The following is a 27,469-nucleotide window of genomic DNA, read 5'->3' as shown; positions in this document are numbered from 1 at the left end:
CCTTTCCTCAGACTGTAGGCCCTTGGAACAGACCCTCACTCCTGTCCCTTCACTATAAAGCCTGGGCCTCATTATTCAGCTGTACACGGGTCTAGTGAAGGCTTTTTAGCTCTTTCCTCAGACTGTAGCTCCTGGGCACAGGCCCTCACTCCTGTCCCTTCACTATAAAGCCTGAGCCTCGTTATACAGCTGTACAGGGGTCTAGTGAAAGCTTTTCAGCCCTTTCCTCAGTCTGTAGCTCCTGGGCACAGGCCCTCACTCCTGTCCCTTCACTATAAAGCCTGGGCCTCATTATACAGCTGTACAGGGGTCTAGTGAAGGCTTCTTAGCTCTTTCCTCAGACTGTAGCTCCTGGGAACAGGCCCTCACTCCTGTCCCTTCACTATAAAGCCTGGGCCTCATTATACAGCTGTACAGGGGTCTAGTGAAGGCTTTTTAGCACTTTCCTCAGACTGTAGCTCCTGGGAACAGGCCCTCACTCATGTCCCTTCTGTATAAAGCCTGGGTCTCATTATACAGCTGTACAGGGGTCTAATGAAGGCTTTTTATCCCTTTTCTCGGTCTGTAGCTCCTGGGAACAGGCCCTCACTCCTGTCCCTTCACTATAAAGCCTGGGCCTCATTATACAGCTGTACAGGGGTCTAGTGAAGGCTTTTTAGCTCTTTCCTCAGACTGTAGCTCCTGGGCACAGGCCCTCACTCCTGTCCCTTCACTATAAAGCCTGGGCCTCATTATACAGCTGTACAGGGGTCTAGTGAAGGCTTTTTAGCTCTTTGCTCAGACTGTAGCTCCTGGGAACAGGCCCTCACTCCTGTCCCTTCACTGTAAAGCCTGGGCCTCATTATACAGCTGTACAGGGGTCTAGTGAAGGCTTTTTAGCCCTTTCCTCAGACTGTAGCTCCTGGGAACAGGCCCTCACTCCTGTCCCTTCACTATAAAGCCTGGGCCTCATTATACAGCTGTACAGGGGTCTAGTGAAGGCTTTTTAGCCCTTTCCTCAGACTGTAGCTCCTGGGAACAGACCCTCACTCCTGTCCCTTCACTATAAAGCCTGGGCCTCATTATACAGCTGTACAGGGGTCTAGTGAAGGCTTTTTAGCCTTTTCCTCAGCCTGTAGCTCCTGGGAACAGGCCCTCACTCCTGTCTCTTCACTATAAAGCCTGGGCCTCATTATACAGCTGTACAGGGGTCTAGTGAAGGCTTTTTAGCCCTTTCCTCAGACTGTAGCTCCTGGGCACAGGCCCTCACTCTAGTCCCTTCACTATAAAGCATGGGCCTCATTATACAGCTGTACAGGGGTCTATTGAAGGCTTTTCAGCCCTTTCCTCAGACTGTAGCTCCTGGGCACAGGCCCTCACTCCTGTCCCTTCACTATAAAGCCTGGGCCTCATTATACAGCTGTACAGGGGTCTAGTGAAGGCTTTTTAGCCCTTTCCTCAGACTGTAGCTCCTGCGCACAGGCCCTCACTCTAGTCCCTTCACTATAAAGCATGGGCCTCATTATACAGCTGTACAGGGGTCTAATGAAGGCTTTTTAGCCCTTTCCTCAGACTGTAGCTCCTGGGCACAGGCCCTCACTCCTGTCCCTTCACTATAAAGCCTGGGCCTCATTATATAGCTGTGCAGGGGTCTAGTGAAGGCTTTTCAGCCCTTTCCTCAGACTGTAGCTCCTGGGAACAGACCCTCACTCCTGTCCCTTCACTATAAAGCCTGGGCCTCATTATACAGCTGTACAGGGGTCTAGTGAAGGCTTTTTAGCTCTTTCCTCAGACTGTAGCTCCTGGGCACAGGCCCTCACTCCTGTCCCTTCACTATAAACCCTGGGTCTCATTATACAACTGTACAGGGGTCTAGTGAAGGCTTTTTAGCCCTTTCCTCAGACTCTAGCCCCTTGGAACAGACCCTCACTCCTGTCCCTTCACTATAAAGCCTGGGCCTCATTATTCAGCTGTACAGGGGTCTAGTGAAGGCTTTTTAGCTCTTTCCTCAGACTGTAGCTCCTGGGCACAGGCCCTCACTCCTGTCCCTTCACTATAAAGCCTGGGCCTCGTTATACAGCTGTACAGGGGTCTAGTGAAAGCTTTTTAGCCCTTTCCTCAGTCTGTAGCTCCTGGGCACAGGCCCTCACTCCTGTCCCTTCACTATAAAGCCTGGGCCTCATTATACAGCTGTACAGGTGTCTAGTGAAGCCTTTTTTTGCCCTTTCCTCAGACTGTAGCTCCAGGGTACAGGCCCTCACTCCTGTCCCTTCACTATAAAGCCTGGGCCTCATTATACAGCTGTACAGGGGTCTAGTGAAGGCTTTTTAGCCCTTTCCTCAGACTGTAGCTCCTGGGAACAGGCCCTCACTCCTGTCCCTTCACTATAAAGCCTGGGCCTCATTATACAGCTGTACAGGGGTCTAGTGAAGGCTTTTTAGCTCTTTCCTCAGACTGTAGCTCCTGGGAACAGACCCTCTCTCCTGTCCCTTCACTATAAAGCCTGGGCCTCATTATACAGCTGTACAGAAGTCTAGTGAAGGCTTTTTAGCCTTTTCCTCAGTCTGTAGCTCCTGGGAACAGGCCCTCACTCCTGTCCCTTCACTATAAAGCCTGGGCCTCATTATACAGCTGTACAGGGGTCTAGTGAAGGCTTTTTAGCCCTTTCCTCAGACTGTAGTTCCTGGGCACAGGCCCTCACTCTAGTCCCTTCACTATAAAGCATGGGCCTCATTATACAGCTTTACAGGGGTCTATTGAAGGCTTTTTAGCCCTTTCTTCAGACTGTAGCTCCTGGGCACAGGCCCTCACTCCTGTCCCTTCACTATAAAGCCTGGGCCTCATTATACAGCTGTACAGGGGTCTAGTGAAGGCTTTTTAGCCCTTTCCTCGGTCTGTAGCTCCTGGGAACAGGCCCTCACTCCTGTCCCTTCTGTATAAAGCCTGGGTCTCATTATACAGCTGTACAGGGGTCTAGTGAAGGCTTTTTAGCCCTTTCCCGAGACTGTAGCTCCTGGGATCAGACCCTCACTCCTGTCCCTTCACTATAAAGCCTGGGCCTCATTATTCAGCTGTACAGGGGTCTAGTGAAGGCTTTTTAGCTCTTTCCTCAGACTGTAGCTCCTGGGAACAGGCCCTCACTCCTGTCCCTTCACTATAAAGCCTTGGCCTCGTTATACAGCTGTACAGGGGTCTAGTGAAAACTTTTTAGCCCTTTCCTCAGTCTGTAGCTCCTTGGCACAGGCCCTCACTCTTGTCCCTTCACTATAAAGCCTGGGCCTCATTATACAGCTGTACATGGGTCTAGTGAAGGCTTTTTAGCTCTTTTTCTCAGACTGTAGCTCCTGTGAACAGGCCCTCACTCCTGTCCCTTCACTGTAAAGCCTGGGCCTCATTATACAGCTGTACAGGGGTCTAGTGAAGGCTTTTTAGCCCTTTCCTCAGACTGTAGTTCCTGGGAACAGGCCCTCACTCCTGTCCCTTCACTATAAAGCCTGGGCCTCATTATTCAGCTGTACAGGGGTCTAGTGAAGGCTTTTTAGCTCTTTCCTCAGACTGTAGCTCCTGGGCACAGGCCCTCACTCCTGTCCCTTTACTATAAAGCCTGGGCCTCATTATTCAGCTGTACAGGGGTCTAGTGAAGGCTTTTTAGCTCTTTCCTCAGACTGTAGTTCCTGGGCACAGGCCCTCACTCCTGTCCCTTCACTATAAAGCCTGGGTCTCATTATACAGCTGTACATGGGTCTAGTGAAGGCTTTTTAGCTCTTTGCTCAGACTGTAGCTCCTGGGAACAGGCCCTCACTCCTGTCCCTTCACTGTAAAGCCTGGGCCTCATTATACAGCTGTACAGGGGTCTAGTGAAGGCTTTTTAGCCCTTTCCTCAGACTGTAGCTCCTGGGAACAGGCCCTCACTCCTGTCCCTTCACTATAAAGCCTGGGCCTCATTATACAGCTGTACAGGGCTCTAGTGAAGGCTTTTTAGCCCTTTCCTCAGACTGTAGCTCCTGGGAACAGACCCTCACTCCTGTCCCTTCACTATAAAGCCTGGGCCTCATTATACAGCTGTACAGGGGTCTAGTGAAGGCTTTTTAGCCCTTTCCTCAGTCTGTAGCTCCTGGGAACAGGCCCTCACTCCTGTCCCTTCACTATAAAGCCTGGCCTCATTATACAGCTGTACAGGGGTCTAGTGAAGGCTTTTTAGCCCTCTCCTCAGACTATAGCTCCTGGGCACAGGCCCTCACTCCTGTCCCTTCAGTATAAAGCCTGGGCCTCATTATACAGCTATACAGGGGTCTAGTGAAGGCTTTTAGCCCTTTCCTCAGACTGTAGCTCCAGGGCACAGGCCCTCACTCCTGTCCCTTCACTATAAAGCCTGGGCCTCATTATACAGCTGTACAGGGGTCTAGTGAAGGCTTTTTAGCCCTTTCCTCAGACTGTATCTCCTGGGATCAGGCCCTCACTCCTGTCCCTTCACTATAAAGCCTGGGCCTCATTATACATCTGTACCGGGATCTAGTGAAGGCTTTTTATCCCTTTCCTCAGACTGTAGCTCCTGGGCACAGGCCCTCACTCCTGGCCCTTCACTATAAAGCCTGGGCCTCATTATACAGCTGTACAGGGGTCTATTGATGGCTTTTTAGCCCTTTCCTCAGACTGTACCTCCTGGGCACAGGCCCTCACTCCTGGCCCTTCACTATAAAGCCTGGGCCTCATTATACAGCTGTACAGGGGTCTAGTGAAGGCTTTTAGCCCTTTCCTCAGACTGTACCTCCTGGGAACAGACCCTCACTCCTGTCCCTTCACTATAAAGCCTGGGCCTCATTATACAGCTGTACAGGGGTCTAGTGAAGGCTTTTTAGCCCTTTCCTCAGACTGTAGCTCCTGGGAACAGACCCTTACTCCTGTCCCTTCACTATAAAGCCTGGGCCTCATTATACAGCTGTACAGGTGTCTAGTGAAGGCTTTTTTGCCCTTTCCTCAGACTGTAGCTCCTGGGAACAGGCCCTCACTCCTGTCCCTTCTGTATAAAGCCTGGGTCTCATTATACAGCTGTACAGGGGTCTAGTGAAGGCTTTTTAGCCCTTTCCTCGGTCTGTAACTCCTGGGAACAGACCCTCACTCCTGACCCTTCACTATAAAGCCTGGGCCTCATTATACAGCTGTACAGGGGTCTAGTGAAGGCTTTTTAGCCCTTTCCTCAGACTGTAGCTCCTGGGCACAGGCCCTCACTCCTGTCCCTTCACTATAAAGCCTGGGCCTCATTATACAGCTGTGCAGGGGTCTAGTGAAGGCTTTTCAGCCCTTTCCTCAGACTGTAGCTCCTGGGAACAGACCCTCACTCCTGTCCCTTCACTATAAAGCCTGGGCCTCATTATATAGCTGTACAGGTGTCTAGTGAAGGCTTTTTAGCCCTTTCCTCAGACTGTAGCTCCTGGGTACAGGCCCTCACTCCTATCCCTTCACTATAAAGCCTGGGCCTCATTATGCATCTGTACAGGGGTCTAGTGAAGGCTTTTATCCATTTCCTCAGACTGTCCCTCCTGGGAACAGACCCTCACTCCTGTCCCTTCATTATAAAGCCTGGGCCTCATTATACAGCTGTACAGGGGTCTAGTGAAGGCTTTTAGCCCTTTTCCTCAGACTGTAGCTCCTGGGAACAGACCCTCACTCCTGTCCCTTCACTATAAAGCCTGGGCCTCATTATACAGCTGTACAGGGGTCTAGTGAAGGCTTTTTAGCCCTTTCCTCAGACTGTAGCTCCTGGTAACAGGCCCTCACTCCCGTCCCTTCTGTATAAAGCTTGGGTCTCATTATACAGCTGTACAGGGGTCTAGTGAAGGCTTTTTAGCCCTTTCCTCAGACTCTAGCTCCTGGGAACAGGCCCTCACTCCTGACCCTTCACTATAAAGCCTGGGCCTCATTATACAGCGGTCTAGTGAAGGCTTTTTAGCCCTTTCCTCAGACTAGCTCCTGGGCATAGGCCCTCACTCCTGTCCCTTCACTATAAAGCCTGGGCCTCATTATACAGCTGTACAGGGGTCTAGTGAAGGCTTTTTAGCTCTTTGCTCAGACTGTAGCTCCTGGGTACAGGCCCTCACTCCTGTCCCTTCACTATAAAGCCTGGGCCTCATTATACAGCTGTATAGGGGTCTAGTGAAGGCTTTTAGCCCTTTCCTCAGACTGTAGCTCCTGGGAACAGACCCTCACTCCTGTCCCTTCACTATAAAGCCTGAGCCTCATTATACAGCTGTACAGGGGTCTAGTGAAGGCTTTTTAGCTCTTTCCTCAGACTGTAGCTCCTGGGCACAGGCCCTCACTCCTGTCCCTTCTCTATAAAGCCTGGGTCTCATTATACAACTGTACAGGGGTCTAGTGAAGGCTTTTTAGCCCTTTCCTCAGACTCTAGCCCCTTGGAACAGACCCTCACTCCTGTCCCTTCACTATAAAGCCTGGGCCTCATTATTCAGCTGTACACGGGTCTAGTGAAGGCTTTTTAGCTCTTTCCTCAGACTGTAGCTCCTGGGCACAGGCCCTCACTCCTGTCCCTTCACTATAAAGCCTGGGCCTCGTTATACAGCTGTACAGGGGTCTAGTGAAAGCTTTTTAGCCCTTTCCTCAGTCTGTAGCTCCTGGGCACAGGCCCTCACTCCTGTCCCTTCACTATAAAGCCTGGGCCTCATTATACAGCTGTACAGGTGTCTAGTGAAGCCTTTTTTTGCCCTTTCCTCAGACTGTAGCTCCAGGGTACAAGCCCTCACTCCTGTCCCTTCACTATAAAGCCTGGGCCTCATTATACAGCTGTACAAGGGTCTAGTGAAGGCTTTTTAGCCCTTTCCTCAGATTGTAGCTCCTGGGAACAGGCCCTCACTCCTGTCCCTTCACTATAAAGCCTGGGCCTCATTATACAGCTGTACAGGGGTCTAGTGAAGGCTTTTTAGCTCTTTCCTCAGACTGTAGCTCCTGGGAACAGACCCTCTCTCCTGTCCCTTCACTATAAAGCCTGGGCCTCATTATACAGCTGTACAGAAGTCTATTGAAGGGTTTTTAGCCTTTTCCTCAGTCTGTAGCTCCTGGGAACAGGCCCTCACTCCTGTCCCTTCACTATAAAGCCTGGGCCTCATTATACAGCTGTACAGGGGTCTAGTGAAGGCTTTTTAGCCCTTTCCTCAGACTGTAGTTCCTGGGCACAGGCCCTCACTCTAGTCCCTTCACTATAAAGCATGGGCCTCATTATACAGCTTTACAGGGGTCTATTGAAGGCTTTTTAGCCCTTTCTTCAGACTGTAGCTCCTGGGCACAGGCCCTCACTCCTGTCCCTTCACTATAAAGCCTGGGCCTCATTATACAGCTGTACAGGGGTCTAGTGAAGGCTTTTTAGCCCTTTCCTCGGTCTGTAGCTCCTGGGAACAGGCCCTCACTCCTGTCCCTTCTGTATAAAGCCTGGGTCTCATTATACAGCTGTACAGGGGTCTAGTGAAGGCTTTTTAGCCCTTTCCCGAGACTGTAGCTCCTGGGATCAGACCCTCACTCCTGTCCCTTCACTATAAAGCCTGGGCCTCATTATTCAGCTGTACAGGGGTCTAGTGAAGGCTTTTTAGCTCTTTCCTCAGACTGTAGCTCCTGGGCACAGGCCCTCACTCCTGTCCCTTCACTATAAAGCCTTGGCCTCGTTATACAGCTGTACAGGGGTCTAGTGAAAGCTTTTTAGCCCTTTCCTCAGTCTGTAGCTCCTTGGCACAGGCCCTCACTCTTGTCCCTTCACTATAAAGCCTGGGCCTCATTATACAGCTGTACATGGGTCTAGTGAAGGCTTTTTAGCTCTTTGCTCAGGCTGTAGCTCCTGGGAACAGGCCCTCACTCCTGTCCCTTCACTGTAAAGCCTGGGCCTCATTATACAGCTGTACAGGGCTCTAGTGAAGGCTTTTTAGCCCTTTCCTCAGACTGTAGCTCCTGGGAACAGACCCTCACTCCTGTCCCTTCACTATAAAGCCTGGGCCTCATTATACAGCTGTACAGGGGTCTAGTGAAGGCTTTTTAGCCCTTTCCTCAGTCTGTAGCTCCTGGGAACAGGCCCTCACTCCTGTCCCTTCACTATAAAGCCTGGCCTCATTATACAGCTGTACAGGGGTCTAGTGAAGGCTTTTTAGCCCTCTCCTCAGACTATAGCTCCTGGGCACAGGCCCTCACTCTTGTCCCTTCACTATAAAGCCTGGACCTCATTATACAGCTGTACAGGGGTCTAGTGAAAGCTTTTTAGCTCTTTCCTCAGACTGTAGCTCCTGGGAACAGGCCCTCACTCCTGTCCCTTCACTATAAAGCCTGGGCCTCATTATACAGCTGTACAGGGGTCTAGTGAAGGCTTTTTAGCCCTTTCCTCAGTCTGTAGCTCCTGGGCACAGGCCCTCACTCCTGTCCCTTCAGTATAAAGCCTGGGCCTCATTATACAGCTATACAGGGGTCTAGTGAAGGCTTTTAGCCCTTTCCTCAGACTGTAGCTCCTGGGCACAGGCCCTCACTCCTGTCCCTTCACTATAAAGCCTGGGCCTCATTATACAGCTGTACAGGGGTCTAGTGAAGGCTTTTTAGCCCTTTACTCAGACTGTATCTCCTGGGATCAGGCCCTCACTCCTGTCCCTTCACTATAAAGCCTGGGCCTCATTATACATCTGTACCGGTATCTAGTGAAGGCTTTTTAGCCCTTTCCTCAGACTGTAGCTCCTGGGCACAGGCCCTCACTCCTTGCCCTTCACTATAAAGCCTGGGCCTCATTATACAGCTGTACAGGGGTCTATTGATGGCTTTTTAGCCCTTTCCTCAGACTGTAGCTCCTGGGCACAGGCCCTCACTCCTGGCCCTTCACTATAAAGCCTGGGCCTCATTATACAGCTGTACAGGGGTCTAGTGAAGGCTTTTTAGCCCTTTCCTCAGACTGTAGCTCCTGGGAACAGACCCTTACTCCTGTCCCTTCACTATAAAGCCTGGGCCTCATTATACAGCTGTACAGTGGTCTAGTGAAGGCTTTTTAGCCCTTTCCTCAGACTGTAGCTCCTGGGAACAGACCCTCACTCCTGTCCCTTCACTATAAAGCCTGGGCCTCATTATACAGCTGTACAGGTGTCTAGTGAAGGCTTTTTTGCCCTTTCCTCAGACTGTAGCTCCTGGGAACAGGCCCTCACTCCTGTCCCTTCTGTATAAAGCCTGGGTCTCATTATACAGCTGTACAGGGGTCTAGTGAAGGCTTTTTAGCCCTTTCCTCGGTCTGTAACTCCTGGGAACAGACCCTCACTCCTGACCCTTCACTATAAAGCCTGGGCCTCATTATACAGCTGTACAGGGGTCTAGTGAAGGCTTTTTAGCCCTTTCCTCAGACTGTAGCTCCTGGGAACAGACCCTCACTCCTGTCCCTTCACTATAAAGCCTGGGCCTCATTATACAGCTGTACAGGTGTCTAGTGAAGGCTTTTTTGCCCTTTCCTCAGACTGTGGCTCCTGGGTACAGGCCCTCACTCCTGTCCCTTCACTATAAAGCCTGGGCCTCATTATACAGCTGTACAGGGGTCTAGTGAAGGCTTTTAGCCCTTTCCTCAGACTGTAGCTCCTGGGAACAGACCCTCACTCCTGTCCCTTCACTATAAAGCCTGGGCCTCATTATTCAGCTGTACAGGGGTCTAGTGAAGGCTTTTTAGCTCTTTCCTCAGACTGTAGCTCCTGGGCACAGGCCCTCACTCATGTCCCTTCACTATAAATCCTGGGCCTCATTATACAGCTGTACAGGGGTCTAGTGAAGGCTTTTTAACCCTTTCCTCAGACTGTAGCTCCTGGGAACAGACCCTCACTCCTGTCCCTTCTGTATAAAGCCTGGGTCTCATTATACAGCTGTACAGGGGTCTAGTGAAGGCTTTTTAGCCCTTTCCTCGGTCTGTAACTCCTGGGAACAGGCCCTCACTCCTGACCCTTCACTATAAAGCCTGGGCCTCATTATACAGCTGTACAGGGGTCTAGTGAAGGCTTTTTAGCCCTTTCCTCAGACTGTAGCTCCCGGGCACAGGCCCTCACTCCTGTCCCTTCACTATAAAGCCTGGGCCTCATTATACAGCTGTGCAGGGGTCTAGTGAAGGCTTTTCAGCCCTTTCCTCAGACTGAAGCTCCTGGGATCAGGCCCTCACTCCTGTCCCTTCACTATAAAGCCTGAGCCTCATTATACAGCTGTACAGGGGTCTAGTGAAGGCCTTTTAGCCCTTTCCTCAGACTGTAGCTCCTGGGAACAGGCCCTCACTCCTGTCCCTTCTGTATAAAGCCTGGGTCTCATTATACAGCTGTACAGGGGTCTAGTGAAGGCTTTTTATCCCTTTCCTCGGTCTGTAGCTCCTGGGAACAGGCCCTCACTCCTGTCCCTTCACTATAAAGCCTGGGCCTCATTATACAGCTGTACAGGTGTCTAGTGTAGGCTTTTTTTGCCCTTTCCTCAGACTGTAGCTCCAGGGTACAGGCCCTCACTCCTGTCCTTTCAATATAAAGCCTGGGCCTCATTATACATCTGTACAGGGGTCTAGTGAAGGCTTTTAGCCCTTTCCTCAGACTGTAGCTCCTGGGAACAGACCCTCACTCCTGTCCCTTCACTATAAAGCCTGGGACTCATTATACAGCTGTACAGGGGTCTAGTGAAGGCTTTTTAGCTCTTTCCTCAGACTGTAGCTCCTGGGCACAGGCCCTCACTCCTGTCCCTTCACTATAAAGCCTGGGCCTCATTATACAGCTGTACAGGGGTCTAGTGAAGGCTTTTTAGCTCTTTGCTCAGACTGTAGCTCCTGGGAACAGGCCCTCACTCCTGTCCCTTCACTGTAAAGCCTGGGCCTCATTATACAGCTGTACAGGGGTCTAGTGGAGGCTTTTTAGCCCTTTCCTCAGACTGTAGCTCCTGGGAACAGGCCCTCACTCCTGTCCCTTCACTATAAAGCCTGGGGCTCATTATACAGCTGTACCGGAGTCTAGTGAAGGCTTTTTAGCCCTTTCCTCAGACTGTAGCTCCTGGGAACAGGCCCTCACTCCTGTCCCTTCACTATAAAGCCTGGCCTCATTATACAGCTGTACAGGGGTCTAGTGAAAGCTTTTTAGCCCTTTCCTCAGACTGTAGCTCCTGGGAACAGGCCCTCACTCCTGTCCCTTCACTATAAATCCTGGGCCTCAATATACAGCTGTACAGGTGTCTAGTGAAGGCTTTTTTGCCCTTTCCTCAGACTGTAGCTCCTGGGTACAGGCCCTCACTCCTGTCCCTTCACTATAAAGCCTGTGCCTCATTATACAGCTGTACAGGGGTCTAGTGAAGGCTTTTAGCCCTTTCCTCAGACTGTAGCTCCTGGGAACAGACCCTCACTCCTGTCCCTTCACTATAAAGCCTGGGCCTCATTATACAGCTGTACAGGGGTCTAGTGAAGGCTTTTTAGCTCTTTCCTCAGACTGTAGCTCCTGGGCACAGGCCCTCACTCCTGTCCCTTCACTATAAAGCCTGGGTCTCATACAGCTGTACAGGGGTCTAGTGAAGGCTTTTTAGCCCTTTTCTCAGACTGTAGCTCCTGGGAACAGACCCTCACTCCTGTCCCTTCACTGTAAAGCCTGGGCCTCATTATTCAGCTGTACAGGGGTCTAGTGAAGGCTTTTTAGCTCTTTCCTCAGACTGTAGCTCCTGGGCACAGGCCCTCACTCCTGTCCCTTCACTATAAAGCCTGGGCTTCGTTATACAGCTGTACAGGGGTCTAGTGAAAGCTTTTTAGCCCTTTCCTCAGTCTGTAGCTCCTGGGAACAGGCCCTCACTCCTATCTCTTCACTATAAAGCCTGGGCCTCATTATACAGCTGTACAGGGGTCTAGTGAAGGCTTTTTAGCCCTTTCCTCAGACTGTAGCTCCTGGGAACAGGCCCTCACTCCTTTCCCTTCTGTATAAAGCCTGGGTCTCATTATACAGCTGTACAGGGGTCTAGTGAAGGCTTTTTATCCCTTTCCTCGGTCTGTAGCTCCTGGGAACACGCCCTCCTGTCCCTTCACTATAAAGCCTGGGCCTCATTATACAGCTGTACAGGGGTCTAGTGAAGGCTTTATAGCTCTTTCCTCAGACTGTAGCTCCTGGGCACAGGCCCTCACTCCTGTCCCTTCACTATAAAGCCTGGGTCTCATTATGCAGCTGTGCAGGGGTCTAGTGAAGGTTTTTTAGCCCTTTCCTCAGACTTTAGCTCCTGGGAACAGGCCTTCACTCCTGTCCCTTCACTATAAAGCCTGGGCCTCATTATACAGCTGTACAGGGATCTAGTGAAGGCTTTTTAGCTCTTTCCTCAGACTGTAGCTCCTGGGCACAGGCCCTCAATCCTGTCCCTTCACTATAAAGCCTGGGTCTCATTATGCAGCTGTGCAGGGGTCTAGTGAAGGCTTTTTAGCCCTTTCCTCAGACTGTAGCTCCTGGGAACAGGCCCTCACTCCTGTCCCTTCACTATAAAGCCTGGGCCTCATTATACAGCTGTACAGGGATCTAGTGAAGGCTTTTTAGCCCTTTTCTCAGACTGTAGCTCCTGGGCACAGACCCTCACTCCTGTCCCTTCACTATAAAGCCTGGGCCTCATTATACAGCTGTACAGGGGTCTAGTGAAGGCTTTTTAGCCCTTTCCTCAGACTGTAGCTCTTCGGCACAGACCCTCACTCCTGTCCCTTCACTATAAAGCCTGGGTCTCATTATACAGCTGTACAGGGGTCTAGTGAAGGCTTTTTAGTCCTTTCCTTAGAATGTAGCTCCTGGGAACAGGCCCTCACTCCTGTCCCTTCACTATAAAGCCTGGGACTCATTATACAGCTGTACAGGGGTCTAATGAAGGCTTTTTAGCCCTTTCCTCAGTCTGTAGCTCCTGGGATCAGGCCCTCACTCCTGTCCCTTCACTATAAAGCCTGGGTCTCATTTTACAGCTGTAACGGGGTCTAGTGAAGGCTTTTTAGCCCTTTCCTCAGACTGTAGCTCCTGGGAACAGGCCCTCACTCCTGTCCCTTCACTATAAAGCCTGGGCCTCATTATACAGCTGTACAGGGGTCTAGTGAAAGCTTTTTAGCCCTTTCCTCAGACTGTAGCTCCTGGGAACAGGCCCTCACTCCTGTCCCTTCACTATAAAGCCTGAGTCTCATTATACAGCTGTACAGGGGTCTAGTGAAGGCTTTTTAGCCCTTTCCTCAGACTGTAGCTCCTGGGCACAGGCCCTCACTCCTGTCCCTTCACTATAAAGCCTGGGCCTCATTATACAGCTGCACAGGGGTCTAGTGAAGGCTTTTTAGCCCTTTCCTCAGACTGTAGCTCCTGGGATCTGGCCCTCACTCCTGTCCCTTCACTATAAAGCCTGGGCCTCATTATACAGCTGTACAGGGGTCTAGTGAAGGCTTTTTAGCCCTTTCCTCAGACTGTAGCTCCTGGGAACAGGCCCTCACTCCTGTCCCTACACTATAAAGCCTGGGCCTCATTATACAGCTGTACAGGGGTCTAGTGAAGACTTTTTAGCCCTTTTCTCAGACTGTAGCTCCTGGGCACAGGCCCTCACTCCTGTCCCATCACTATAAAGCCTGGGCCTCATTATACAGCTGTACAGGGATCTAGTGAAGGCTTTTTAGCCCTTTCCTCAGACTGTAGCTCCTGGGCACAGGCCCTCACTCCTGTCCCTTCACTATAAAGCCTGGGCCTCATTATACAGCTGTACAGGGGTGTAGTGAAGGCTTTATAGTCCTTTCCTCAGACTGTAGCTCCTGGTCACCATGTGATCTCACCATAACCCTAACAAGCTAATTGAGTTGTGAAATCTTGGTCAAAATTATCTCCGTGCACAAATCTCCAAGGGTGCCCATAGTTTTGCATCGCCCCTTTTTCTTTTTTGCATTTATGAAATTGTAAAATTTGTCTCTCTATATATATATTTTATAATTATTATTTTTGCCTAAAATACAAAGGCCATGTGTCATCTTAGAGGTTCGGCCTTTTAGAGATCATTTCATCTTCATCTTACTACTGCTCACAATAACGGTCATTTTGACCAGGGGCGCCCACACTTTTACATGCCGCTGTCAATGCTTCGTCCCGCTGGTGCTCAATATTTAATAGGGTCTCGCTATTAAACTTAATGAAAAGTTCGGTGAATTTCTTTGAGCTGTTATTACTAGAGATGAGCGAATATCGTCGGAGAAGTTGTTATTGGCTGATATCACTTACCGAATAGCTGCATCGGGACCCCGGATCCCTGGAGCGCTCCCGATAATCAGCTGCATGTGTCGCCCTCCATGCAGGTGCTGTGTCTATCACACAGCGCGACACACGCAGCTGATTATCGGGAGCGCTCCAGCACACTGAGTCCTGCACACACTGAGGCCCCTGATCATGTGACCCCTGACTCCTCCCCTCCTGTGACCTCATCACAGGTCCTGTGCACAGAGCAGTCATATATGTGGCGGACACTCCTGGATCTTCTGCTTTCTGGGCCGGTTCCTCCTGTGAGTCCTATTAACCCTTTCGCTCCCTGTATTCTCCTTTCTGACAGGACAATATCTGAATTCGGACAGTGTGACAGGAATATAAGCAATGTGGAAGGAAAAAATGACAATTCTACTTTTTTCCTCACAAAAATGTGACTTTAGCCCCAAAATTGGCAGCGTAACAAATCCTTATTTCCCCCACTGTAGTCTGTAGACTCCATATACAGATCCCTTAAGTGCGAAAAGAGCTGAATTCCCCACTTAAGTTATTGCATTTTGGAAATTGCCCCCACTGGGAATTTATCTCCAGGTAAAGGCACAATTGTGTCTCCATGGGGGTTGTGCTCACAGCCCAACATCGTGCGGCCTCCAAAGAAATGCCACCCCGCACCATTACTGACCACTGCCAAACCGGTCATGCTGAAGGATGTTGCAGGCAGCAGATCGCTCTCCACGGCGTCTCCAGACTCTGTCACAGCTGTCACATGTGCTCAGTGTGAACCTGCTTCCATCTGTGAAGAGCACAGGGCGCCAGTGGCGAATTTGCCAATCCTGGTGTTCTGTGGGAAATGCCAAGCGTCCTGTACGGTGTTGGGCTGTGAGCACAACCCCCATCTGTGGATGTCGGGCCCTCAGACCATCCTCATGGAGTCGGTTTCTAACCGTTTGTACAGACACATGAACATTTGTCGCCTGCTGAAGATCATTTTGCAGGGCTCTGGCAGTGCTCCTCCTGTTCCTCCTTGCACAAAGGCAGAGGTAGAGGTCCTGCTGCTGGGTTGTTGCCCTCATACGGCCCCCTCCACATCTCCTGGTGTACTGGCCTGTCTCCTGGTAGTGCCTCCAGCCTCTGGACACTGCGCTGACAGACACAGCAAACCTTCTTGCCACAGCTCGCATTGATGTGCCATCCTGGATAAGGTGCACTACCTGAGCCACTTGTGTCGGTTTTAGAGTCTGTCTCATGCTACTACGAGTATGAAAGCACAACCAACATTCAAAAGTGACCAAAACATCAGCCAGACGCATTGGTACTGAGATGTGGTCTGTGGTCCCCACCTGCAGAACCACTCCTTTATTGAGGATGTCTTGATAATTGCCAATAATTTCCATCTGTTGTCTATTCCATTTGCACAACAGCATGTGAAATTGATTGTCAATCAGTGTTGCTTCCTAAGTGGACAGTTTGATTTCACAGAAGTTTGATTTACTTGGAGTTATATTCTGTTGTTTAAGTGTTCCCTTTATTTTTTTGAACAGTGTATATAGATAGAGGGAGAGATTTTTTTTCTTTACATTGGAGGGTCCAATTCCAGCTATTGCTGTGGGATCTGTGATTTCTATCTACTCCACTGTGTACAGGATAATAGAGTATAATAAAGTAGTTATGGACGTGACGTAACTAACATTGTGCAGTGACTCTGCTTTCCATATAGTGATGGATATTTCTTGTTGCTGAAACTGATATTTTTTTTTCACTTTAAACCTTTTTTAAACCCCTCTGATCAGTGCGATCATACAACATACAAGCCTCTGATGACTCCGGTGATGCCCTGTACTACTGTAGTGCCGTGTATCATCACTGCCTGTCAGTGTAATACTAACGGCCCCATACACATGAGATCAGAGTTGGCTGAACAGTCATTTGGCAGACGGCGATCTCTCCCGACTCCCCCATACACACAAATATTCCAGCTTTCCTGTGGTCTGTATGAGAGAGTCGCCTCCAGACTCCTCTAGAGGAGGATTATCTACAGGAAGAACAAACGGATTATCCTCTGAAATTCAGGATGTCAGATCCTTCTCTGCCCTGACATCATCTGTCGGGAGGCCCCCAAATACATTATATGGTCGGCCAAACCCCCCGAAATCAGTGCTTTCATGGAACTTTAGCCTAATGTGTATGGGGGTGTTATAAGGTAACTTATTGGACGCTGCCTCTGGCCCGGCCTAATAGACCTTCATACATTGCAGCCCAGACCCCATTATTAGGCATGTAAGTATCGGAGTAACTAGGCCGCCCCATACTATCGAGTACTTGGAGGCGGGGGGCATTCAGCCAAACTCTGTCACACCTTCTTAGATGCCATGTTTGCTTTTCACAGCAGCAAGTGGTTAAACTGCCAGGGTTTTTGTTGCAGCCTCATCTGTGCTTTCCCTGCGGTGTACATCTATGTTCTGGGGCACAAAAAGATTAATTTATTTTTAATAAATGTTTAACATGTTAAAAATTATAAAATGTGTCTTCTGCTTTTTGCATATAAGAATTGTTGGAGCCAATTTTCTTTAGAAACATTTTAATATCGGCTTTTTCTGGAGTTTTTCTTGTAATATAGGAAAGCCTAAGGCCAGAAATAATCCCCATAAATCACTGTACATGGAGACTTTGGGATCAGATCATTTCTGTCCGTTGTGTTTTTGGAAACTAAAAATCTTTTCTAAAAACCTCAAACTTCTGTGTGTGACTCAGAGCTGAGATCTAACGTGAGAGAAGATTCCAGTGCGGGGAAGACGGGAAACCTTCATATAGACGGCCGGTGGGGATGGAGGCAGTGACCGACTCTGGCCAAATCTGTTTCTAGAGCCGCAGTAGAAGATGAAGATGTCGTCCTCATCATGAAGGAGTTATTTCTCATGTCGCGTGTAATGAATATCTCCTGCAGTATTGCTAATGCCGATTCCAGTGTCGGTAATGAGACGAGAATTAGCGTTATGGAAGATGAGTCTATGAGGAACGTGTTCAGCTGCCGACTCCGAGGAGGAAACTGCTTGTTGTCTGTGGCCTAAATATATAGGTTTTATTAGTAGATGTCAGGGAAGAAAACTAAACCCTGTAAGATAATAAATCTCCTCATATGTTTCCCTTATTATCTCCAGTAATTGTATTATTACACAGGATTCTTATGATGTTACATCGGATCATCTTCTTCTCATTCAGGTCTCTACAATATCGGATCCTCACAGTGAAGATCTTCTACAGAAGAGAATTTTCCTGATTTACCCATCAAGGATGGATATGGACAGAGACAAGATGGCGGAGAGGATGTTACACCTCACCCTAGAGATCCTCTTCCGTCTCACTGGAGAGGTGAGAGATTCTGATGACGTCACATTACATCATTCTTATCTATGGGAATAACAGATGGACAGAACTGGAGAGGTGAGGACTCTGGGAATGTCTGTAGTGAGATTTATTATTGTGTCTCTCCATTACCAGGATTACACAGTGGTGAACAAGACCTCTAGTGATCGCTGTCAGGACCCTGTGTCTGAGGGATGGGGAAGACCCCTGAGCCCAATCACGGGGCCTCCACGTCACCCCCTGATCCATGAGGACATCAATGACCAGAAGATCCTAGAAATCATCTACAAGATGATTGAGCTGCTGACTGGAGAGGTGACACTGCTGGGAATGCTGGGACATTACACAGTAACACTATGAAGGGATCGGGGGGATGACGGTATCATTGTATGTGTCAGGTTCCTATAAGGTGTCAGGATGTCGCTGTCTATTTCTCCATGGAGGAGTGGGAGTATTTAGAAGGACACAAAGATCTGTACAATGATGTCATAATGGAGGTTCCCCAGTCCCTCACATCACCAGGTAATAGACAGGACTAAATACACAAGGCCTATAATTATCTGTATGTAGAGAACGAATTCAGTCCCTGTATGTGTTTCCTCCAGATCTATCCAGTAAGAGGACAACACCAGAGAGATGTCCCCGTCCTCTTCTTCCACAGGACTGTAACCAAGAAGATCCCAGTGCTCCTCAGGATCATCAGGTAGATGGAGAGAAGGTGTCAGGAGATCTCCCCTATGATGTGTAGACGGCTGTGAAGGTCTTGTGCTCAGTCTTGTTTTATCCACCAGTATTCTATGTTTTATACTTGTGTAATGAGAGCGGTGGAGATGGCAGGATTAGAGCTGATCATAGATGGGACTTCTCCATCTGTCTGTGACTCTTACAATATTTGTTTCAGGGTGAAGATCTGACCCATATTAATCCTACAGAGACATATGTGAGAGATGATGAGTGGTGTAAAGATGAGATTCCCACATATGACTACCCAGGTGAGTAGTAACCACTGAATGCAGAGAAGTCACAGATTCCTCTCAGTCACCGGCTGTGGCTGCTTTATCGGTGGTGTAGTCCGGCCGTATTACCATGATCACCATTTTGCCTCTAGACCACAACATTCTCCTCCACCCAAAACTGTTCAAATGACTTTGGGCATTGAAAGCCCTTTTCTATAGAACGTACAACCTGGAGGATCCACCTACCCCCTGGTATTAGTGTGAGGGTGATCCCTTAAGGCGAGATCTATATGATTGCTTGTACCTGACCCAATATAGGCTGAGTGTGCATTTACAGTCACAGCGAACACAGAGTTAGATGTCTACTCCTTTCTCAGCAAAGGCTTGCACACAACTGAAGTTTATTCTCAAGACAAAGAGACAGGAAATGGGTGTCACACAATCTTCTGAGGAGCCAGTGTCAGTCTATGATAGGTCCATTTCAGCTTCACTTCCATATATGGTATCCAGTATCTCAGCTTCTGCATTCCAAGGATTCCTTCCAGGGTGTTGTCTGACGACATAGACGCCATCTTGGTACACCATATGTAATAATAATAATAATAATCTTTATTTATATAGCGCCAACATATTCCGCAGCGCTTTACAGTTTATCACTTTCAAAACACAAGTCATAAGTTACGTTAACAATACAATAATTAAAGCAAAATAGGACGACCCTGCTGGTGAGAGCTTACAATCTACAATGAGGTGGGGGAGATACAGAGTACAGGTGTGTATTTACAATGAAGGTCCAGCCTTCTTGAAGGAGTGAGAGATGGATGGAGATAGTGAATGGGCTACACACGCACACTTACACATAGAATGACTTTGATTAATGAACGTAATAGGCCGCTCTGAACAAATGTGTTTTGAGGAAACGCCTGAAACTATGCAAATTGTGGATAGTCCTAATTTCTTGGGGTAGAGCATTCCAGAGGATGGGAGCAGCGCGGGAGAAGTCTTGGAGTCGGGAGTGGGAGGTTAAGGATTAGTGCAGAGGTTAGTCGAAAGTCGTTTGCAGAGCGCAGCGGTCGGTTAGGCCGATGGACAGAAATAAGGGAGGAGATGTAGGGGGGTGCCGCACTGTGGAGAGCTTTGTGGGTGAGAACAAGTACTTTGAATTGGATACTATAATGAATGGGCAGCCAATGTAAGGACTGGCGAAGAGCGAACGCGTCCGAGTGCCGATTAGTCAGATAGATGACCCTGGCTGCTGCATTAAGTATGGACTGGAGAGGGGATAGTCAAGTGACGGGGAGGCCAATTAATAGAGCGTTGCAGTAATCCAGGCGGGAGTGGATCACTGCTACAGTGAGGGTTTTTGTTGTTTCCATTGTGAGAAAAGGGCGGATTCTAGAGGAAGAGGAGATGACGTGGCACCAGAGAACAAAACACTGAAGGTGTGGTCAGAGAGATAGGAAGAGAACCAGGAGAGAGCAGTGTCCTTAATGCCTAGTGACTGGAGCATAGAGAGTAGGAGATGGTGGTCAACAGTGTCGAAAGCTGCAGACAGGTCGAGAAGAATGAGCAGAGAGTGGTCACCGTTACATTTTGCTGTCAGAAGGTCATTGGTCACTTTGATGAGTACAGTTTCAGTCGAATGTAAGCGGCGGAAGCTGGACTGTGAAGGGTCTAGGAGGGAGTGAGTGGAGAGGTAATGGGTAAGGCGGCAGTAGACTAGGTGCTCCAAGAGTTTAGAGATGAAGGGGAGATTGGAGACTGGTCTGTAGTTGTTTGTGCAGGATGGGTCGAGAGTGGGTTTCTTTAATAATGGAGTAACAATGGCGTGTTTGAAGGAGGATTGGAAAATGCCCGAGGAGAGGGAGAGATTAAAGATTGTAGTTAGGTGAGTTGTGACGACTGGAGCTGTGAACTGACTTATATAAGGTTTAATAATTGATTTCATTAGCCATTCTCTCCTTCACATTAGGAGACGCTGACCGTTACCTGCCCAGATCTGTAACTATAAAGCCAAATGACAGCGTACGTAGAATGTGCTGACAAGATAGAAAATCCCTTGAAGAACAATCTTATGCTGGGCCTGTAAGAGAAAGCAGAGAGTAATGATGCTGTTGGCTTCCTAGATCCCTGAGATCCTATTGGATGAATCTTCTCTCCCTTCTGTGCTGCTGAATGTCTCATGGTCCCTACAAGACCAGGTCCAGTCTTTCTGGCCAAACTTCCCTTTTATGAGCGACAACAGTAAATGTGCAGTGAGGCCAAGTGTGAATTTCTGTCCAATAACAGCAGAGTTTCCCTTTATCCTGACTTTTCCATTTGTATTAAAACCAACTAACTTCAAGGAGGATTGTGATAATCTCCAGGACAAACATTCCACCTGTGCCCTGATAGATCTCTAAGCTGTGCGTGGCTGAGGGCTGTAATATACATTTATTCCCGCCTGCAGGAGGTGTGTTGGCTCCAGCCCTGGTGTCATGGATTCACTCCACGTCATAAATTACATTGTTTTCCAACCTAAGGAATTCAGATTACTGCACAATCTCTCCTGAAATGGGGAGCAATATTATTTTCTCTAATCTTCTGGTCAGGATCCATAGTAGCTCCAATGTTCTACCATAAATGAGGGCAACTCTGGTTTACTGTTGTTTAATCTGTATTTGTAGTTTGAAGTTAATGAGATTCTCGTGCTCTGGGGCGGGGCTGTGGGCGGGGCTTTATGAAGTGTGCTGATTACATATTCATCTGTATTGGCTAATGACAGGTCGCTGATCCCTCACTGACCTGCCCCCCATTATTACATAATGCATATAATAGCATTGATATTATTGGTGATAATGCCTATAATATTGTGGCTATTGTGAGGCTTAGAAAAAAAATTACAGACAGCAAAATGACACGGCGATGGCGGCGCCTGCGCAGTAGCCTCTATCTCTTACTTATAGATGCTACTGCGCAGTTGCCGCCATCGAAGGTGACATTTTGCTGGATGTAGTTTTTTTTCTAAGCCTCACAATAACATATTGTGCCCAGCTTGTGTCTCTGGAGACCTCCCCCCACCTACCCCCGGAAATTGTTATGTCAGCTCTACTCAAATGTGTCTGTCACTAAATAAACCAAATGCTTGAATGTCAAGACAGTTCAAAAACGTGGTTCTGTGTGGAAGATTGTAAAGCCGTCATGGAGGCATAAGGCTGGCAGTGATGGGCATTGTGGGTAATAATAGCGGGTATCATGCCTCATTCCTCTCTAGGAACATACACGACATCTTCTCTGGGGGTTCTTTCTTGTTTCAGTTACTGGGATGAGTGCAATAAAATGTCGCTCAGTGAGTCTTCTCACATCTTCACATTCTAAAGGATTGGCGGGGACAACATTGTCAGAAACAAGATTTTCAGTGACCTTTTCCTGATAATCAAGGAAAGTATCTGCATTTCCGGCTTTTTTGTATAACACAAAAGAATTATATGTGGCCACCTGAAACCAATACATGACTAACTTTTTATACCAGGTATATGATTCTCTTGATTCCTGGTATGGCTGTAGAACCTGATCTGCAAGGTCCACACCCCATATATTTGTTGTAGTCCATGACAGACACAGGTTTTGGAGTAGTGGATCCCTGTTGGTCTGCAGTGGCCCTTGTGGCTTCTGTGTGGATCGAGCTCAGGATAAAAATATCATTTTTATCCTTATACTTAAGGACAAGCAGCTCTCCATTGTGTAAAGCCCCTGACTGCCCATTTCAGAACTCTTTGCTGAGCAATGATTGTGGAAACCCCTGACGGTTTTTGTGAATGGTCCCACAAGCCCCTATGTTATGTTCAACCAGACTTTTAAATAGAGGTATGCTGGTGTAGTAGTTGTCAACATGCAGATTGTAGCCTTTTTGTAGAAATGGAGATATCAGCTCCCAAACCATTTTTCCAGATGTCTCCATATAAGTAGGGCGTGGCTTGAACAGGGCTGTTGGACCAATAGGACTGAATGCTCGTTTTTTAACAAGCCCCATAGCGAATGTAAGTCCTAAAAATGTTTGCATTTCTAGGACATTAGTTGGTTCCATAAATTTGACCTAGCATAATAGGATGGTGGATTCTGGCTGATGAATTGGGACACATATAAATTTGTAGGACAATATCCTCTAGCAAGCTATCTGTCAGAAACAAATTAAAAAAATAATTGGTCCAAAATTTTCCACCTCCACATTTATACCAGGAATGGCATTAAAATTAGGGATGAATGGAGTAGCCGAATCCGAAGCCTCCCATCTGGGAAATGCTACAGCAAGAGGCAAAGCCCCTTGGACATTGGTGTGCGCCAATTCCCGAGCACTAGGGACAGCGCTAGTACTGGGCATTGTTCCCTGAGTTGGAGACATTTCTCCAGAAGCGCTATTTGTCCTTCTTGTTGTACTGGTCCGTGTGTGTGAGGATGGACCAGAATCACTGCTCATTTCTGAGCTATCACTGTCGCTGCTACTAAAGGCCTCGTAATCCACATCGCCATCTGACACTGCACTTTCTTCACTGTCAGAACATAAAAGTGCATAAGCCTCCTCTGCACTATAATACTGACGGGACATTTTATTCGTTTTTATTTATTTATTTTTTTCCGGAAAAAGAGAACTCTGACATGACTGATGTGACATGACCCAATTATTGGGGAGACAATTGAGAAAAGCCTAATTCTTTATCCTAATCCTAACTTTAGCCTAACAGTAACCCTAACTATAGCATTAACTCTATCCTGCCTTATCTGTTTTTCTATTGACAAATGATGGACCTGAGTGGGGACTTGTTTTTTCTGAGATGAGAATTGGTATTATTTTTGCCTACATAACATTGATTGGTTTCTTTTTATTTGATATTTGGGAGGCAGAATGAACAAACAGTTGAACACCACACACTACTGGTTCATCCAACAAGGTTTTCTATTAGACTGTGAACTGTCATTGTCTTGGTAAATAATTTAAGTTTTTTTACATAGCTTGCTATTTTTATGGACAGTTTAAGTAGAAATGTTCAAAAATATAAAACTCAAGGATATTTTATTAAAAAATAATAATTGTTTTTTATCTTAGCAGATGACTGTACCAGGAGATCAGAGGGACAGCTGACATCTTCAAGTTTTAAATCTGATGATCTTGAGATCCTACAAGATACAACTGAAGTGATTGCCATTACTCCAGATATATCATCATCCATTCACAGCAAAGATCTGTCATCTGATCCTATGAAACAGGTCCCATCTTCTGATTCATTACTGACTACTAAGGAAAATCAAAGTCACAAAAGAGGCAATAAAAAACAAACTGCTCCTAAAGCAAAGAAGTCATTTTCATGTTCAGAATGTGGGAAATGTTTTAACAAGAAATCTCATTTTGTTACTCACCAGAGAACTCACACAGGGGAGAAACCTTTTTCATGTTCTGAATGTGGGAAATGTTTTCACTGGAAATCACAATTGGTTTATCACCATAGAACTCACACAGGGGAGAAGCCTTTTTCCTGTTCAGAATGTGGGAAATGTTTTAACCAGAAATCAGATTTGGTTTATCACCATAGAACTCACACAGGGGAGAAGCCTTTTTCCTGTTCAGAATGTGGGAAATGTTTTGCACATAAATCACATTTTGTTAATCACCAGAGAACACACACAGGGGAGAAACCTTTTTCGTGTTCTGAATGTGGGAAATGTTTTAGCCAGAAAGCGATTCTTGTTAGACATCAGAGCATTCACATGGGGGAGAAGCTTTTTTCCTGTTCAGAATGTGGGAAATGTTTTAATCGGAAATCAGATTTGGTTAATCACCATAGAACTCACACAGGGGAGAAGCCTTTTTCTTGTTCAGAATGTGGGAAATGTTTTAACCTGAAATCACAATTGGTTAATCACCAAAGAACTCATACAGGGGAGAAACCTTTTTCATGTTCAGAATGTGGGAAAACTTTTAACCAGAAATGTCATCTTATTAGTCACCAGAGAACTCACGCAGGGGAGAAGCCTTTTTCCTGTTCAGAATGTGGGAAATGTTTTAACTGGAATTCACAATTGGTTAATCACCAAAGAACTCACACAGGAGAGAAGCCTTTTTCATGTTCAGAATGTGGGAAATGTTTTAACCAAAAAGGGAATCTTGATGAACACCAAAGAACTCACACAGGAGAGAAGCCTTTTTAATGTTCAGAATGTGGGAAATGTTTTAACCATAAAGGGAATTTTGTTAAGCACCAAAGAACTCACACAGGAGAGAAGCCTGTTTGATGTTCAGAATGTGGGAAATGTTTTAAATGGAAAATAGATCTTGATCGCCATCAAAGAACGCACACAGGGGAGAAGCCTTTTTCCTGTTCAGAATGTGAGAAATGTTTTAACCGGAAAGCGCTTCTTGTTAGACATCAGATACCTCACACAGAGGAGAAGCCATTTTCATTTTCTTCATGTGGGAAATATTTTACTTGGAAATCAACTGTGAATAAACATCAGAGACGTCACATAGAGGAGAAGTCTTTTTTATGTTCATAGTGTTGGAATAGTTTTAACCAAAATTGAATCTTCTTAAATGGGTTGTCTCTTGTCATTCCTCATGTTTGCTGACAAAAGGATAAAACTAAACCTTATTAATTCCAAATATAAAACTGTACCCAAAATTCACCCCCTGAAGATTAGTTAATAGGTGACTAATAGAAAAAACATGTACCCCACATCTCAGTATATAGGTAGAGGTGACGTATACACACTCACTCTCCAAGCCTCTCATTTCTATGGGTTTCATCGTCCTCACCAAAGGCGACTCATTGGGAGACTATTTTTTAATATTGACCTATATTCAAGTGAGACTAGACAAAAAAACTAAAATCATGTGTCATGTTATCCGAAACAGTCAGAAAACTAGACCCATATTGGCAGATCCCAGACCTCAGACTATATACTGTGTAAGTTTATAAGCCTCTCCAGTGTCAGGAATAGATAGTATGTGACAATACAGTATAATTCTTGTGTTTTCTCCTATAGGGACTGCCCTAGTTTGGTAATGTAACTGCTGTTACTTAGTAGTGCAGACAAATTGTCCTAGACTAAACTCAGTCTTCAGACGGCCCAATATGTACCACTCAGGGAAAACTTACCTGCTCCAAACATCATTAGCAGCTTCTAACTAATGGCCATGCTGCGGTCTGTCAGGGAATGAGTGCAATATCGTTATAGAGACTAGGGATATGTGCAATCATAATGTCTGGGAGATCTGTGCCATTATTTAGTATGAATATGGAAATTATCTCTGACAGTTAAGTGTTCCCTGAGCGGTATATACGGGATTGTCACATACTATCTATTCCTGACACTGGAGGGGCTTATAAACTTACACAGTATATAGTCTGAGGTCTGGGATCTGCCAATATGTGGCTAGTTTTCTGACTGTTTCGGATAACATGATACATGATTTTAGGGTTTTCTTCGTCTAGTCCCGCTTGAATATAGTTCAGTATTAAATAGTCTCCTGATGAATGAATGATGAATCCAATGAATATTTATTTCTCTTAAGTAGCGGCACATGTGACCGCTGACAGCAGGAGGAAGCCGGGGGCTGACACTGCGCGCTACTGAAGAGCAATGAATAGTCACCCCGATCTCCAATGAACAGTCCCGGTAAGTACTCCGGCAGCTGTGCTCTGCTTGTGAGCAACGCATGACGTCCCTGCCATGTGCTGCTTACAAGCATAAAGCAGTTGCTGACACCGGAGCAGGATGCAGCGAGGGAGCGCCAGGTAGGTAAGTGTAATTTTATTTTTTAAAGTTTTCTGATGGTGCCATGCATACTAGGATGGGGGTGGGGGCAAATGGGATGGGGCCATGCATACCAGGACGAGATGGGGGCCAATCATACCAGGACGAGATGGGGGCCCTGCATATTAATATAGGGATGAGAGCGATCATTCCTGCCAGGATAAGGATGAGGGATCCATGCATACCAGGATAGGGATGAGGGGGCCTTGTGTATCAGGATGGGGGGTGAGACGACCATATATACCAGGATAAGGGATACTAAGTACAGAATTGACCACATTTTTTGCTTTAACCTCTTTACTCCCAAGGGTGGTTTGCATGTTAATGCCCGAGCCAATTGTTACAATTCTGACCACTGTCCCTTTATGAGGTAATAACTGTGGAATGCTTCCATTGATCCCGGTGATTCTGACATTGTTTTCTCGTGACATATTGTACTTCATGTTAGTGGTAAAATTTCATTCATATAACTTGCGTTTATTTGTGAAAAAAACAGAAATTTGACGAAAATTTTGAAAATTTCGCAATTTTCCAACTTTGAATTTTTATGCTCTTAAATCACAGAGATACGGCACTCAAAAAACTTAAGTAATATTTCCCACATGTTTACTTTACATCAACACAATTTGGGAACCAAATTTTTTTTTGTTAGGAAGTTATAAGGGTTAAAAGTTGACCAGCGATTTCTCATTTTCACAACACCATTTTATTTTTACGGACCACATCACATTTTAAGTCACTTTGAGGGTCTATATGATAGAAAATACCTAAAAGTGACACCATTCTAAAAATTGCACCCCTCAAGGTGCTCAAAACCAGATTCAAGAAATTTATTAACCTTTCAGGTGCTTCACAGGAATTTTTTAAATGCTTAAAAAAAATGAACATTTAACTTTTTTCACAAAAAAAATTGCTTCAGGTTCAATTTTTTTATTTTACCAAAGGTAACAGGAGAAATAGGGCTGGAAAAGTTATTTTGCAATTTGTCCTGAGTAAGCTGATACCTGATATGTGGGGGGGAACCACTCTTTTGGCTCATGGCAGAGCTCGGAAGGGAAGGAGCGCCGTTTGACTTTTTCTCTGCAAAATTGGCTGGAATTCATATCGGACGCCATATCAAGTTTGGAAAGCCCCTTATGTGCCTAAACAGTGGAAACTCCCCACAAGTGACCCTAT

At 46.9% G+C, this 27,469-nt stretch overlaps 1 protein-coding gene and 1 pseudogene across 1 annotated transcript in view; both read left to right on the top strand.

Moving 5' to 3' along the window:
- The window catches only part of LOC141073910 (oocyte zinc finger protein XlCOF29-like), a 49,138-nt gene extending 31,229 nt beyond the window's left edge, over positions 1-17,909 (top strand). The window contains exons 2-3 of the mRNA XM_073561447.1: positions 17,406-17,555; positions 17,685-17,909. Coding sequence (XP_073417548.1) covers positions 17,406-17,555; positions 17,685-17,909 — 375 coding nt within the window. The remainder of the gene's footprint in view (positions 1-17,405; positions 17,556-17,684) is intronic.
- A 250-nt stretch (positions 17,910-18,159) lies between these two features.
- Positions 18,160-25,071, top strand: LOC141073938 (uncharacterized; annotated as a pseudogene).
- Positions 25,072-27,469: the final 2,398 nt, after the last annotated feature.

This window comes from Dendrobates tinctorius, unplaced genomic scaffold (assembly GCF_039654945.1).
Source record: "Dendrobates tinctorius isolate UK_male_01 unplaced genomic scaffold, ASM3965494v1 ptg000320l, whole genome shotgun sequence".
Lineage (NCBI taxonomy): Eukaryota > Metazoa > Chordata > Amphibia > Anura > Dendrobatidae > Dendrobates > Dendrobates tinctorius.
The sequence above is the reverse complement of the archived record's forward strand: the minus strand, read 5'-3'. Positions and strand labels throughout refer to the sequence as shown.